Below are 16,153 nucleotides of genomic sequence, written 5' to 3' on the forward strand. Positions count from 1 at the left end.
TGGTGTCTTGGGTGGTCAAACATAATACGCTACTCTAAAACTTAACGATTTACGTTAAGCTTTATGATTTCTCATGATTCTCTGTTGGTCTGGGCTCACTCGCTGGCAGGTTGGCTGGGAGTTGGATTTCTCTCTCCTTGTGGTCTTACTAGCTTCAAGGAAGCTAGACTAGGCTTCCTCACTTGGTGGCAGAAGTATTCCATAGGGTAAGTCCCAGTGCTCACATGCTTATCAGACTTCTGCTGCAGCACATTTGCTCACGTCCCCTGGGCAAAAGCAAATCACATGCCCTAGCCTAGAATCAGGGTGGAAAAGGACTACACGGGGTGTGGACACTGGCAGACATGATTCATTGGAATCATTATTATAACAATCTACCACAGATGTAAACATCTGACTAAAATTAGCTCGATGAAAGGGCATTTATTATAAGGGCTTAGATCTCATAAAACCTAGAGAAAAACTAGCTTTCATTCTTGTCCTCTGTCATTATAGCACACGTACCAATTTGATCAGTTGTGGTTTCTTCAGATTTTTTCATTTGCTTAGCAAATGTTATTTGAGCACCTACTGAATGCTAAACACCAAGGGAACTGCAGTCCACAAAGCAAATAAGTCCTGCCCTCCTGGGGCTTACCGTCTTGGTAGTGGCAGCAGTAGCAGGGTGGCAGGGGTTGTAGTGGAAACAGACAATATAAATAAAACAGGGAAGTGAAAAAGGGTGTTGGGGTGGGCAGTAATTTTAGATTGGGTGGCCAGGGAAGGATCAAAAGATCAAAATTTGGAAAAGATTTGGATTTGGAAAAGATCAAAACAAAAACTACATCTGATTGGTTCTGGCCAGTGTAATGCTTTATTATTTTGTACTTGAATGTCTCTCCCAGATCTCTTCAGTAGTGGATTGGGGATGGAAGAAGAGACAGATGGTACAAAATGGGCAGGAGAAGGCAATGACCAGCATACCTAATGCCACCGTGGTGCCCCATGAGCTCTGTGCTGGTTTCTCTGACTGAATTGGGGGTATGGATACAAGGTGGAGAGAAGGGACATGTGTGTTGAATACCTCCTGTATGCTAAGCATTTAAAAGTATATTTCATTTAAGCTTCTCAACATCCATGTGAAGAAACGAGTATTATTCCTACTTTTGGGACTCTGAGTGGTCACACAACTTCAATAAAAGAAGAGAAGAGTCAAGGAGAAAAATATTAGGAAATTAAGGAAGTCATATTAAACATTATAACAGATTTAATGCTAGAAGAGGACATAAGTCACATTATATATTAACTGAAAAATTTAGAAAATTTTGTTCCATTTATGTCTCTCATCTTCAGTCCCTTTACTTTTTTCTGTTTTCTCTTTTCTTTTCTTTTTTTCCCCTCCCGACAGGAATGGGTAACTGCTACTGACATCAGAGTAACTCTCAATCGCCTGAACACTTTTGGAGATGAAGTGTTTAACGACCCCAAAGTTCTCAAGTCCTATTATTACGCAATCTCTGATTTTGCTGTGGGTGGTAGGTAAGTAAACTATTAAATAACTTTCAAAGTGACTGGGGTTTTAGGTTAGAAGTGAAGGTAGCAACTTGCTTACAACCATATTAGTAATGTTGTTAGACCTCATTATCCTGGAAACAAGGTAATTAGGTTTTCTAAAACCTTGTCAAATCAGCACACTTGGTGAATTCCTCCTGGGCACTTCAGTGCAAAGCTCTGCGATAGAATCTCTGAAGCCACCAAGGAAGGAAACATGAGACATTCACCTACTGAGAAGGATTTGACCTTCTTGGGCCCTACAAAGTGAATGGGGCAGGCGATGTATGAACATGTGAAAAATGAAAACATATTTTAGATTAAAAGAGGCCATAGGTCAGAGAATGAAACAGAACTGTCAGTCTAGAGAAGCAGATGGGGGAACTAAGCTAGGCTTTAAAGAATGGGTAGAGTTTGAATAAGGAAGGAGGTTGTGTGGGTGGGATGCAAGAGGATGGGCATGTAATGAGCAGAAATGTAGGGTTGGGAGATTATAGACCTACAAGGCTTAAAGAAAATCTTTTCTGTGAATTTGTAGAATTGATGGAGTGAAAGGTGTTAGAGACTAATCAGTGATAAATCATATACTATTTTAGAGTAGGCCTCTGATGTCTAAAGAGTGGTGAGGAAAATTAATTGTAGGCAAGGTGAAAGTAGAGTACTATTGAGAGAATTCATATTCTTGTTATGATGCTGTGATCCAGGTGTTAGGTGACAAATACCTGACATCAGGGTGGTGACAATAGAATGGAAAGGAACGTTTTAGATGGATTTTATTGTGAGGCGAGAATTATCAGGACTTTAGTCAAAGATGATTTTAAGGTTTAATGATCAGGAGAATGGTGGTACTATTAAGGAAATGAAGAAGATGGGCTAATGTAGGGAGATGATGAGTTTAGTTGTAGACGTGTAAAATTTTAGGTTATGGGGGACATCTGAATTTGTGTACCAGTCAAGGATGGATAGATGAAAGCTGGGGATATGAATTTGGGATTTATCCTGGTATACTGAAGATGTTTTGGAAAGGTTTGAAACGTATTATGAAGTAGTGGTGGGAGCTCTGGAACAGCTTCTATCTTTAAAGAAGGCAGTGAGGGAAACATCAGGGCACCAGAGCAAGTTTTAGTATTCATGGGCATTTCCATGAGTCCCTTATGATTGTACCTGCATCAAGGGATCCTGCAGGGATCCTTGCCCCAAACAACCTGAGGGAGTATCAGAGTTCCATATGGTGGTGAGGTGTTAGATGTCTCTTATTACCTTCAGATCTGGGTACTTTAAAATCATTAGGATGGGTAACAGCTGACCGAATTTTTGACTTGTGCCTGCACAATCCTAAGCACATAAATTAAGCAGCTTCTTGATCCTCCCAATAACTTGTGAAATTGACATTTTCATCATCCCTATTTTACAGGTAAGGCATAGGGGTTAAGTTACATTCGTAAGTCATAGGGCAGGGTTCCAAACCCATGCAGCCAGGCTCCCAGGTCCTTGCTCTGCTTGACCTCCACACTTGGCTGCTGCTTGACACAGTTGACTTCAGGAAGAGATCCTAGAAATCATTGAAGGCTCCAAAATTGTTAGACACTTTCTTCCTGTGTCTGGTTAATGCCCCATTCCTTGTAAAATACAGATGTTTTAGGGTGGGGGAGTTTGCTTGTTTGATTCTTCCTTTTTACCTGAAAACTCAAACATTCATTATTTAATTTTGTTTAGTTCCTCAGTTTACAGTCTTGAATGGTAAAACCAGAAATACATCCTGGGGTTGTGTTTAGTTCTCTTTGTACATCATGTTTCTGCATCTATTTCTGTGACTTTATGGCCCCTTCATATTTTTGATTGTCTGTTCTCTTCCCAGGTGTAAATGCAACGGACATGCAAGTGAGTGTGTGAAGAATGAATTTGACAAGTTGGTGTGTAATTGCAAACATAATACTTATGGGGTAGACTGTGAAAAGTGTCTGCCTTTCTTCAACGACCGGCCGTGGAGGAGGGCAACTGCCGAGAGCGCCAGTGAATGCCTGCGTGAGTGCCCCTTGGCCTCAGTCTGTTAAATTATCTTGAGAACTTCCAGAGTGGGGAGAAGGAATGGGTGACTTCCTTCTGTTCCTCCTTGAAAGGAAAACTCTGAAAGGCAGTGCTGCTTCTGTAATTTGAGAGCAAAGAATGGTAAACTACATGCACATCAGAGGAAAATCATAGATGCAGGCAATTGGCTACCAATATAAAGTAGGTTCGTTTGTGTTTCCTTCATGAACACACATATCAGACTGGGAGCAGCATCTCTAAGGTTCAGAACTTCACTTAGATCCAAGTCCTGGGCCAGTGTAGCCTGCCATAAAACATGGTTTCTCTGGTCTTGTCTTTGATGCACACAAAATATTCTCCTACCAATGGTCATTTATGCAAGCAGTCGGGGTCACTGATTAACATGTGTTGGGTAGGTCAAGTTCTAAAGTAGGACTGCCGTTCAAATGATTATTTCTCAAAATTATTTTTCCTTCGTTTCTTAAAACACATTTCCTTATTTCTTTTTTTTTTTTTTTTTTAAGATTTTATTTATTTATTCATAGAGACAGAGAGAGAGAGGCAGAGGGAGAAGCAGACTCCATGCAGGGAGCCCGATGCGGGACTCCATCCTGGGTCTCCAGGATCACACCCTGGGCTGCAGGCGGCGCCAAACAGCTGCGCCACCGGGGCTGCCCCATTTCCTTATTTCTAAAGAGCACAAAGGGGAGGATTTTCTTACTCCTCCCATGCAGAGGTGGGTGACTTTGGGAAGGAAAGTAGGTCCTAGTAGTTCTAGAAAAGGGTAAAAGGAAAAAGATTGCACATCATTTTATCCTTTTGTAATGGCTTGGTTTATTTTGAACAGATAGAGAAAGAAGCCTCAGAAAGGAACCACGAAACTACGCAATCATGCTTTGTCAAGGACTTAAAAATAAGAAACTTTTAAAGCAGCGATAATTTTTTCTGACCTTATCAATATTGCCTATCATATACTCTTAATAAAGGAATAAGAAGAAGGGGGATCCCTGGGTGGCTCAGCGGTTTAGCGCCTGCCTTCGGCCCAGGGCGTGATCCTAGAGTCCCGGGATTGAGTTCCAACGTCAGGCTCCCTTCATGGAGCCTGCTTCTCCCTCTGCCTGTGTCACTGCCTCTCTTTCTCTCTGTCTCTCATGAATGAATAAATAAAATCTTTAAAAAGAAAAAAAAAAGGAATAAGAAGGATACTCTGAATTCACTGGAATTATTGTTAGAAACCTTGAGAAACAACCAATATCTTGACTCATGACTATTTGTTAGTTGCCTAGAGCAGTTTTTCTTATCTTCCCTTTTCCTCAGCAAATCTCAGATTTAAAGATAAATTGTGCAGCCTCCTCTAGAATTCTTAGGCACTTGCTTGAGCTTCAGTTCCTTTACTGAAGCGTAATAGCTGGTGTTAGAAGCAACATGATAAAAGTCTTAACAGAAACACTGAAATACCCCTATGATATGATATTTAAATAAACGTACACATGTATTTCAAAAGTATTTTTCTAAGTGATAGGGTCATATTTTGAGTCTCTCCAGGAACATTATGAAAAAAGCATAACCATGTATTGCCAGTTTACCACCGGGAAATGGACTGAATATAATTTCTAAAGGAGTTTGATGAGGAACTAAAGCAATTTGCCTTCTTCCTTGGGTCACTTCAGCTTTTCAAAGAATGAAGTTTCTGGAGGTTAGAATAGTACTACAATATTGTCAGGATGCTGGGGTTGGAGAAGAGAAAATTAGAGCCTTCTCTCTTACTAGCTGATGAAGGAAACAACAGTGTCTGCTTCACCTGTGTAGTCAAGGGAACTGTTCTGCTTCATGGTCCCAGAGCACCAAACCATTTAGGGTGGGGATGGGCTGGGTTTGGCTGGGGATGGGATGTGCAGGATTATCTAAGGAGGCTTGAGGGAAGAGAAATAGCCAATGAAGAAGAGAAAGGCAACTCTACGAGTTACTTAACACAACTCTAATATTTGGTGCCAGTAATTCAAGTTTCCAAAATGTTTTCAAGTATAATAGTACAAAAGAACAGATTATAAAGAAGGAGGTGAAAAAAAGAAAAATATATTCTAACATTTTTTAAAAACAATTTGCTTTATCTGAAATCAAATAAAATTGTGTTTAGTGCCCAAGATACTGCCTATACTTAGTGTAGAATCAATAATTCTAAGAAAATAAACTTACTATAAGTATGGAAAAGAAGTTCTATAACTCCATATACTTGTTCTTAAAATATAGTTGTGTTCTGTAGGGAATATAGCTACTTAACAGAGGACCCAGTTGGCGTTGTGGCTCCCCAGTAGAAGGATGTGTCTGGTGAAGCTAGATTTCCCTTCAGTTCTGCTTCCATCTACAGAAGTGCTAATTTTAACCCATGTGTCTCAGGTTACGCCAGTCTGGCCATGCAAGTAATCTGGCACTTCGAAAGTTAGTGTCTTACTGTATTTCAATTGTCTGGGACCTGAAAAGTTAAGGTAAATTAAAGCCTGCATATAAAGCCCTCTGTTGTTGGAGTTGGTATTAGAACGAAGGATAAAGATTCAGACAAGTTGCAATTTGACTTGCCTTTTACTTGCATATAAACAATTCCCTGGAGATGCCCAAGTTCAGGAATTCTGGTGTTTTATGATGGCATTGTTTTTGATAAGAACGTTTCTTAGTAAACTGATAACCTGGCTATCTAAAGCCTTTATTGACCTACTGTTTTTGTTTTTAAATGAACGATGCATTAAGTGGACGTTCTTATTCTACTGCCCATTGTGCTATGGAGATGTGGGAAATCATGGTTTGGTTTTCTTAGTCTTTTGAAATGCCATTCATCAAAGGAACGTGGATCTGACTCAACTCCTATGTTTTGGCCGACAGCCTGTGACTGTAATGGCCGATCCCAGGAGTGCTACTTTGACCCTGAACTATATCGGTCCACCGGCCATGGTGGCCACTGTACCAACTGCCAGGGTAACACAGATGGTGCCAACTGTGAGAGGTGCCGGGAGAATTTCTTCCGCCTTGTGAGCCATGAAGCCTGCTCTCCATGTCACTGTAGTCCTGTAGGTAAGTCCTCCAGCATCAGCCTGATGGATTGAAAGACAAACAGAAGTACTCCTTGTCTCCCCTGAAAAAAAGCTCTGCTTCCTGGGCATCTGCACAGGTGAAGTATGGAATTGTGTACATTATTGTAACACGTAAACGACTCCGGATCTTCCTGACTCCCCAACCTCCACTCTGTTTAATCAAGTTAAACTTTCCGATGATTTTCTGGTGTATATAAATAAGTGTGGGGCTGGCCTGAGTAATGGTTTTGTGTAAATAATTAGTAACATGATCCTAGAGACCATATGAACTTTGACTGGAAAAGGTTAACTGCTTTGTGAGTCCTTCCCTGTTAATGATTTTGTTTAGTTTACGATCCGTAAAGGGCTAAACTTTCTCAGTATGTTCGTGTGTGTTCACAGATGTGGAGTGCTCTGAGTTTCTTCTACTCTTTCAAGGATGACGTTTATTTTGTTGTGCCTGGAGATACTTAAATTCTAGACATGGGCCTTATGGAGCCTGTGCTCTGCTCACAGAGAAGTAACTGGTTTTGTGTTCAGTTAGTTTATCATTGGGTGCAGAGTGATCTGTTTTTCAACATTGATGAGTAGGGTGTGTTTCCGGAAAGTTAAAATGTTATGGCTCAAAGGAATATGATTTTGAGATAATTAGGATTGAAAATTTGGTCTTTATTCTCTCTGAAACTATCTAGAGATTGCATATTAGGTTTCAAGTATTGTTTTTAGTTACCTATTTTTTTTTCTTTGACATACTAATTTTACTTACATTTCTGGTTGCTGACAAGCTCTTTAAATTTTAGGCTCTCTCAGCACACAGTGTGATAGCTACGGCAGGTGTAGCTGTAAGCCAGGAGTGATGGGTGAGAAGTGTGACCGTTGCCAGCCTGGATACCATTCTCTCACTGAGGCAGGATGTAGGTAAGACTTCTCAAAACTGGAAAAGGCGGCGGGGGGAATCTAAATGTAGTCAATCCAGAGTAAGAGATCTTGTGGCTTGTCTGCAGCAGTATAAACATTTTTCCCCATAGTAATTTTCAAGAACTTCTAGCTGTAAGGATGACCCAGGATTGGTTTGTAGCAGAGATGAAGCAGGGTTTTTAGTATCAAAAAGGTCTGTATGATAGGTCTCCTTGACTGAACCAAATCCAAATGTGAAACTGACTTTAGGACTCTTTTTGCTTTTTTATGTATTTCTTTTTTTTAAAAAAAATGTATTAACATGTAAAACAAAAGGTTGACTTTAAGAGTGGAATTCTTTTCTCATTTCTCTTCTCTGTTTTATTCCTTTTTCCATCTAATAGGCCATGCTCTTGTAATCCTGCTGGCAGCATAGATGAATGTAATGTTGAAACAGGAAGATGTGTTTGCAAAGACAATGTTGAAGGCTTCAATTGTGAGAGGTAGCTCATTCTTTCTCTAGCTGTGTTGTGTTTCTTCTGGTCTCATATTTCAAGTCCAAAAAATTCCTGATTATATCTTTATGTTTTTCAGATGCAAACCTGGATTTTTTAATCTGGAATCATCTAATCCTAGGGGTTGCACACCCTGCTTCTGCTTTGGGCATTCTTCTGTCTGTACAAATGCTGTTGGCTACAGTGTTTATTCGATAACCTCTACCTTTCAGATCGGTAATTTGGATGTTCCCTTTCTGTCTCCCAGAATTATGAAACGAGACTTAATGGTATTTTTTAAAAAATCAGTAAATTTTGAGGATTTTTTGATGGTGGCAACATTTTGTTTTTTTAATGTATGTGATATTTTTGGTTGGCTCTTTGGCTTTTTCATTTAATGAAAACATATGGCTTTAGAATTCACTTTAGTATAAATTTATGGAAAATCACAATACAGCCTGAGAGGTATAACATATATAGGCACTGTCATAAGATCCATGTATTCAAAAATGTTTACTGGTTACTTTCTATATATTTTTGTGGTCTATAGAGGTCCTGCACTTAGGATGTTTAGAGTGTGATGGCACTTGTGTTTTCATCCTGTGCTTGCAGATGAAGACGGGTGGCGTGTGGAACAAAGGGACGGCTCTGAAGCATCACTGGAGTGGTCCTCTGAGAGGCAGGATATTGCCGTCATCTCAGATAGTTACTTTCCTAGATACTTCATTGCTCCTGGTAAGTAAGGCTAAGAGGCAGTCTGGTGATGTGTGCTCCTATGTAGTCTCATTCTCACATTCTTGCACACCACTCTGTCTACTTTCCAGCAAAGTTCTTGGGCAAGCAGGTGTGGAGTTATGGTCAGAACCTCTCCTTCTCCTTTCGAGTGGACAGGCGAGATACTCGGCTCTCTGCAGAAGACCTGGTGCTGGAGGGAGCTGGCCTGAGAGTGTCTGTGCCCCTGATTGCTCAGGGCAATTCCTATCCAAGTGAGACCACTATGAAATATGTCTTCAGGTAAGACAGTCGTCTTTGTAAAATCTCTCTTGACCAGAATTATAAAAGTCGTTTCTTTACCTAAGCTTATCAGGCCTCAAGCTGTCTGTTGAAGAAGGTGATTTTATAAAGGTGCCTTTGGAGAAGGAAGCCTTCAAGCCTTCTCTTTATTTACCTGTACCCTTTCCAGTTGTACTGTCCAACCAACAGACCTGTTTCTGACTTGGTTAGATTGTCAGAGCATTGCATTGTTAGTGGATAAATGTGTAAGAAGTGCTTTCTCGGCACCCAGGATTGCCCTTAAAGAGGTTAATGTGGCCCTTTCTTTCTAGGCTCCATGAAGCAACAGATTACCCTTGGAGGCCTCCTCTTAGCCCTTTTGAATTTCAGAAGCTCCTAAACAATTTGACCTCAATCAAAATCCGTGGGACCTATAGTGAGAGAAGTAAGTTATGATATAATTTAAGAGCATTCTTAAGATGATTAGGTAAAAGGATCCATAATAATGCAAAAGTTTATCTCTAAAGTCCCAATACTATAGCATTGATCCTATAAATTATTTCATTATATGTGAATTATGTATAAAAAGAATGCATTTGTTTAAACACTTTCAAGGACTTGGAGAAAATTTGCTAAAATTAATAAATGGCATTGTTTCATAATGAATAAGCTTGATGAGGTACTTTATATCTAAATATATTATAAGAATCTTACTGTAATTCTATTGGCTCACATGCTTAACCTTTATTTCTTTTTATTTATTGCTAAGCCCTTTAAACTATTGGCTAAATATGAAAAATCACAAATTCCTGAGTGAAGGTTCATTATATTGTTAGATAAACAAAGCTGTTTTAAGTATGCCTTTAAAATTTTTTTCCTATAATTTTTTTTTTCTTAATGAGGACCTTTTTCTGTAGAAAGCTAAAGCTGTTTGGATGGAGTCAGAGTGATGGTGTGGCATTGTGAGTGGCATCAGCAGCTTGCATGTGTTGGTTTTTAAGAGGCCTTCATGAATATCCAGATGAAAATATCATTTAAGTTGTTAGAAATAATGGTATGGGGTTTAGGAATAATTTAGGACTGGAGATTGAAAGGTTGACCACCTATGGGTAATAATTTTTAAACTTGGAAATAAGACAAAAAATACAGAAAGAGAACAAGTGCAACCCCAGAAACATCGTTATGTAAGGACCATGTGTTGGGACTCAAGGGAGAAAAAGAATTTTAAGGAGGAGAAACAATTAGCGGGTTTATAAAGATGGCGCATTGGATTTTGAAACAGGTGAGTAAGGAATCATTGGTGAAACCAGGGGCGCTTGAGTGGCTCAGTCCATTAAGTGTCTGCCTTCAGCTCGGGTCATAATCCGAGGGTCCTAGGATGGAGCTATGTGTTGTGCTCCCTGCTCAGTGGGGAATCTAGTCTGCTTCTCCCTCTCCCTCTGGCCCTCTCCCCTGCTTGTGCTTTTGCTTGTTCTCTCTCTCAAATGAATAAATTAAAAAATCTTTTTAAAAAAAGTGTTGAAACTGAAATTATTTGCAGTGCTTTGATAAGTAATTTGAAGGTAAAGAAGTAAAACTTACTCTTTTAAGAAGTTTGTAAGGGAAGGAAAAGAGATGGATTATAATTCAAGAATATACATAAGATTAGAGTAAGAGTACTTTTTGGGATGGGAGACTTAAGAATGGTTAGAACTGGAAGCATATTAGCCAACGGGTAGATCTCATGATCTAACTGTTGACAAAATCCATAAATATATCAAAAGTAACTATGTTCAAAGCAATCATAGAAGAGATGTCTTCACCCTGAGGTTGTCAATCTCTAAGAATTTTATAAAAGGCAGGTTGACATTTCATAACATAGGAAAATATGATGATGTAATTAAGGACTGACACTTGATGGAATGAATATTCCTGCTGGGCGATCAAGTGCCCTGTTGCTTTGGATGATCCATTGGTCTAAGCCAGTATATGGTTTCCTGTTTTTATTTTCTTCTGAAAGCAGGAAAGCTTTGTGATATATGACTTATTGGCTTTGGAATAATTGCCTATTTGCCAAAGTAGCCCTGAATATTAAAATTGGTTACCAATTTTTCCTATTTTATGCAGGGCAAAAAAAGTATAGTTGAGTAGTGCTTGTTGGCAGGTACTTTCATTGCTTTCTTATCCCTGAACTCTATAGTCAAGACCTGCTTTTGTGGCAAAAGAACAAAAACACTGCTTAATGGCTACAGCCCTAAACTCTTCTTGTCCCTTACACTCTTGCTCTGATCTCTTCTTGCCCCAGATTATTGCACAGTGCTTCTCCTTTCTCACACTGGTGATTGAGACAACTGTAAAATCCAACAGATCTGGTTGTGTGTGTGTGTTTAAAAACATGTTTGCCTCTCTGCCCTTCCAGATACTTAGCACCAGGACTGCTGTGAACACTGTTTTCTAATTATCTCCTCTAATAGATAAGTTAAACTAATAGCTGAATATCTCTGCGATTTTGTGTCTGATTACTCTTTAGCTTTATTAACGTTTTGTAGGCTTTTGGAAAACAGAAGCCAGTTCAGTGATTCTCTAATCCACACCATTCACAGGTGCTGGATATTTGGATGATGTCACCCTAACAAGCGCTCGCCCTGGGCCCGGGGTGCCTGCCACCTGGGTGGAGTCCTGCACCTGTCCGGTGGGATATGGAGGGCAGTTTTGTGAGATGTGCCTCTCAGGTTACAGAAGAGAAACTCCGAGTCTCGGGCCATACAGTCCATGCGTGCTTTGTACCTGCAATGGACACAGTGAGACCTGTGACCCTGAGACAGGTGAGATGATGATCTTTGGTGGCTACAAGACCTAAATCCTCTTCAGCGGATGGGCAGGAAAGTGCTCCTGGTCTTATTTGCTTACTCACTTGCCTCTTCTCTCATACCCACTCTCCCAATAGGTGTTTGTGACTGCAGAGACAATACAGCTGGCCCCCACTGTGAGAAGTGCAGTGATGGGTACTATGGAGATTCAACCACGGGCTCCTCCTCCGATTGTCAGCCCTGTCCATGTCCTGGGGGCTCCAGTTGTGCCGTCGTCCCTAAGACGCAGGAGGTGGTGTGCACCAACTGTCCTACTGGCACCACCGGTAAGTCCATTCTTCCCATCTGCTCTCAGTGTTCCATCCTACAAAAATAACTTGGCAAGCAGAATTTTGAGGGTTTGCAGACTTCAGCTGGTTGTTTGGCTCAGTGATGACAGTTTTCTGAGCAGGTGAAAGTTTTGCATGAAAGAGATTTATTATAGATTCATAGAATACATATTGGATACAAGTAATAGCTAACATATTTATGGCCACATACTTTTCTGAGCACTTTACACATTGTACCTCATTAATCCACCCAACCCCATAAGGTAGCTTCTGCTATTATCCCCATGTTACAGCTAAGAACACTGAGGCACAGAGACATGAAAGTTACATATCCAAGCTGTATGGCTGGTCATTGGAGGAGCTCATGGCCACTACTGTATACTCTCCCACCTAAGATGAGAACCAACATTTGATTTTTAGTCTGTGGGGCTGTCCTGGGATTCTTGATATAAAGTGGCAATTTTTACATTCTTTAAATTCTTTCTGTTCTTTCTTTAAATAGTCTTTTCAGTGCATCGGAGCCCAGTGCATTTAGTTGGGAAAAAATATTTTTATAGCTTTGGATAGACGTCTGTTCCCATTCTCTGAGTTTCTTTCTTTCTTTCTTTCTTTCTTTTTTAAAAAAATTATTTATTCATGAGAGAGAGAGAGACAGAGACAGAGAGGCAGAGACACAGGCAGAGGGAGAAGCAGGCTCCATGCAGGGAGACCGATGTGGGACTCGATCCCTGGTCTCCAGGAGCACACCCTTGGCTGAAGGCGGTGCTAAACCACTGAGCCACCTGGGCTGCCCGAGTTTCTTTCTTTTTGATAAGAATGTAAAAGTAGATCTTTCCTAGCTACCTAAGGAACTGTCGTGCTGACCAAGGAGACCAAGGCTTATTAACGGCCATTTCTCTTTTTCCATTGCCTTTAGCCTCCATGCAATGGTGAGGTATTGGCAAGGCTTCTCATACAACCCTTGACTCCATTACAGACTTTTTGTTCAGAAGAGACTGCTCCAGCACCTGGAAATAAGTAAAAAAAAAAACATACACAAAAAAACCACTGAGCTAATAATTCGCCTCTCTTGTACATCATCAAGACACTTTTTAATCCTTGGGAACATCGAAACACCCTACCTTCCTTTTCCTACCCCAGTGACCCCCACACTGAGCACAAGGGCATTGCAACACAGAACGATTCAATCATTTGCTTAAGGTAGTTGAGAAAATAAGTAGAAACTAGCATAGACTTTCAGATTTTTTACTCTTTTCTGTTTGTGTGTTTTTTAAAACAATGGCCTGATAGGGGCTCACAGATGGATTTCTCTGACCTCATTCCCTTCCACCTACTATTGCCATCAGTCTCTCTGCTCTGTCCATCCTGGGCTTATAATCCATCAAATGAGCCAGACTCTATGGCCTATTATACACAGTTTTCTTTTTTTTTTTTTTTTTTTAGAATTCCTTAGCCCAAGACTCAAACCTCACTTTTCTTGGCCAACTCCGATCTTTTCCATGGAGTTGGGTTGAAACATCACTTCCCCAGGAAGGCTTTCCTCAGTAAACCCTCCCTGCACCACTACCTCAGGATTTTAGGACCCCTTACTCTACTGCCATAGCATAGAGCAAGCATCCCACTTGCAGAATCTACTCTTATATGTACTTAATACAGTGTTTTGGTGAGAGATCCCTTTGCTTACTCTGTTGTTCCATTGGGTAGACTGCAAACATAAACAAGTTAAGCACTGTGGAGGTGTTCTCATAGCTATGCTGAATGACACCTATGGTGAGTTGAGACCACTTGGCATATGTAATAGAGTGCAATATAGGAGATCTTGCAAAATGGTGTAAATTTATTAGTCTGTAACCAGGTGTCTCTCACACAAGACTTGTGAGATGGATTTGTTTTGTTCGTTATCACTTGGCTTGAAGGGAATGAGCTATAGCAATTCCTGAGGCTATTAATTTGGGTCTAGAGGTCTACGTGAAAAACAGCATAGACTCTGTGAAAGATAATGCCCTCACTTGTTAGTCCTATATCCTGCTTTACTTTTTTCATAGCACTTTTTAGCCACTTGATAGTTTTCTGTTTATTCATTTGTTTATTGTCTATATTCCCCATCCTTCACCCCTGTTAAGCTCTGTGGCAGCAGGCATTTGTCTGTCTTAATGACTTTTGTATTCCTACACCCAGTATAACACTTGACGTGTGTTTGTTGAATGAATGCAAATATTTTTTGGATAACGAATAGATTGCAGACATAGGGTAAGATGTTCTCATTTAGAAGACTGCTGAAGAACAGGAATAACTCGATAGTCCCTGAGATCTTCACACGTGGTGTGCTTTCACGTTTGATCTTTAAAATGATCTCTTGAGGGAAATTAATCAGCATAGTATTCTTTTTTCATCACATCTATTTGAGTGCCTGACTTTGGTTCTGCAAAGATGAATAGGGATGGTCCCTGCTCTTCAGGGGCTACAAGTATGGGAGAAACACAGGTACTTTTAAGATAGTATTGCTAGTTCAGGTAAAGGAATGCACCTAAGAGGGCTAGGAGAGGAGGAACAAAACCTCGCCTGGGGTGGGGAGAGGATGATAAGGAAAGCCAAGGCAAAAGAAAAGTCCGTAACTTGCCCAAAGTCACATAAGTAGTACATCCAGGACTTGAACTGACATCCTGGACTCTAACACAAAAGGATAGGTTAGCCATTGTTGCCAGAAGATATTTTGGCGTGAAAGCTTTCCACGGTCTACCATGCAGCTCTGTTTTAGGTTTCCTACCAGATTTTTAAAATCGTTTTATTCAAAACAGATTTTAAGGCATTTTGAATATAGATCATATCTAGAATGGCCAGATGATCTGATCTGCACCTGCTGATCAGCAGAACTGACATGCTGTCCTAATCCTGGTCTGGGGAGGGATCTCAAATGAACATCCGTTTTCATCAGAGACGAGAAGGGCCTGTCGTGTCCTGTCTCTTCCCCTCCTGGCCTGCCCCCAGCCCCAGATCCTGTTCACCTCATCAGCAGTCTCCATTTGCCAAATGCAAGGATCAGTTTTCAGTCTTCCTCTGACCCTGTCTCTCAGCAACTGGGGACGCTGATGACTGCTCACCCACCCCAGACATTTCTCCTCCCACCTTTGGGGACACTGCCCTCTCTTGGGTTTCCTTCCTTCCTTCTTCACTTGAGGCTCCTTTCATCACTTCTGATTCTCAGCCTAAGGTTTCCATGTCAACTTTATATGTATTCTTCCTCAGGTAAACAAATCTCATCTTCTGCCTTCAAAAACCTTTCAATGCCTGCTGAAAAATCTGCGACTTTGGCCCCAACTATGCTGTCTCCTGAGTGCTGGCTATAGACTTGCCATCTCTGCTTGGCTGGTGGGCTGGAAGCTTTGCTATATGCTTGGCATATAGCAGATGCCCCCCATATCCATTCTTTATTTTTCTCCACCATGGCGGGACCTGTATGCACTACTCCAGATGGGCCCTCCACTTGTGTTCAGGCAGCAGGAAGCACATATAGGAAGTCACAGAGAGGGAGGAGGGTGGGGACAGAGTATTTAGTCCACAGCCCCCTCTGGCGGGGCGGGGGGGGGGGGGTTGTCCTTGTGCCTTGGTGACCTTAATCAAGGTTCTCCAAACAGCCCTTTCTAACATAAGCTTCTTGCTAACTGCTCCCTGCAGCCACCCCGTGAGGCCCAGGCAATAGAGCCCTACAGTCACTACCACTTGTGACATACTGTCCTTTGGAATTCCTGACACCCTGCCCATACTTGTATAGAGAGGACCTTTATTAAACTCTCTTTGGGTCTTGCTAATTTGAACGTGTCTATTATTTTCTGCTATGCTCTTGAGTCAGATGGCTAAAGGCATCTCGAAACAAATCCAAGCTAAATCTTTGATTTCTTCTCTTACTCTCCACCCTGAATCCTGTCCTTCCCCAGTCTTGTTCATCTCAGTGAAATTACTACCATTCATCTATTTGCTCAGGCTAAAATCTTAGGCTTGTCCTTGATTCTTCGTTCTTTCATTTCCTG

The 16,153-nt window shown here is 40.9% G+C and overlaps 1 protein-coding gene across 1 annotated transcript in view; it reads left to right on the forward strand.

Annotated features, from left to right (window-relative positions):
• Window positions 1–16,153, forward strand: part of LAMC1 (laminin subunit gamma 1) — a 117,986-nt gene that overhangs the window by 75,512 nt on the left and 26,321 nt on the right. Inside the window, exons 3-13 of the mRNA XM_025430038.2 lie at window positions 1,388–1,518; window positions 3,389–3,555; window positions 6,436–6,624; window positions 7,424–7,541; window positions 7,925–8,023; window positions 8,115–8,251; window positions 8,627–8,749; window positions 8,839–9,028; window positions 9,340–9,452; window positions 11,590–11,811; window positions 11,934–12,122. Of these exons, the coding sequence (XP_025285823.1) occupies window positions 1,388–1,518; window positions 3,389–3,555; window positions 6,436–6,624; window positions 7,424–7,541; window positions 7,925–8,023; window positions 8,115–8,251; window positions 8,627–8,749; window positions 8,839–9,028; window positions 9,340–9,452; window positions 11,590–11,811; window positions 11,934–12,122 (1,678 nt within the window). The remainder of the gene's footprint in view (window positions 1–1,387; window positions 1,519–3,388; window positions 3,556–6,435; window positions 6,625–7,423; window positions 7,542–7,924; window positions 8,024–8,114; window positions 8,252–8,626; window positions 8,750–8,838; window positions 9,029–9,339; window positions 9,453–11,589; window positions 11,812–11,933; window positions 12,123–16,153) is intronic.

Source organism: Canis lupus, chromosome 7, assembly GCF_003254725.2.
Source record: "Canis lupus dingo isolate Sandy chromosome 7, ASM325472v2, whole genome shotgun sequence".
NCBI classification, from domain to species: Eukaryota; Metazoa; Chordata; class Mammalia; order Carnivora; family Canidae; genus Canis; species Canis lupus.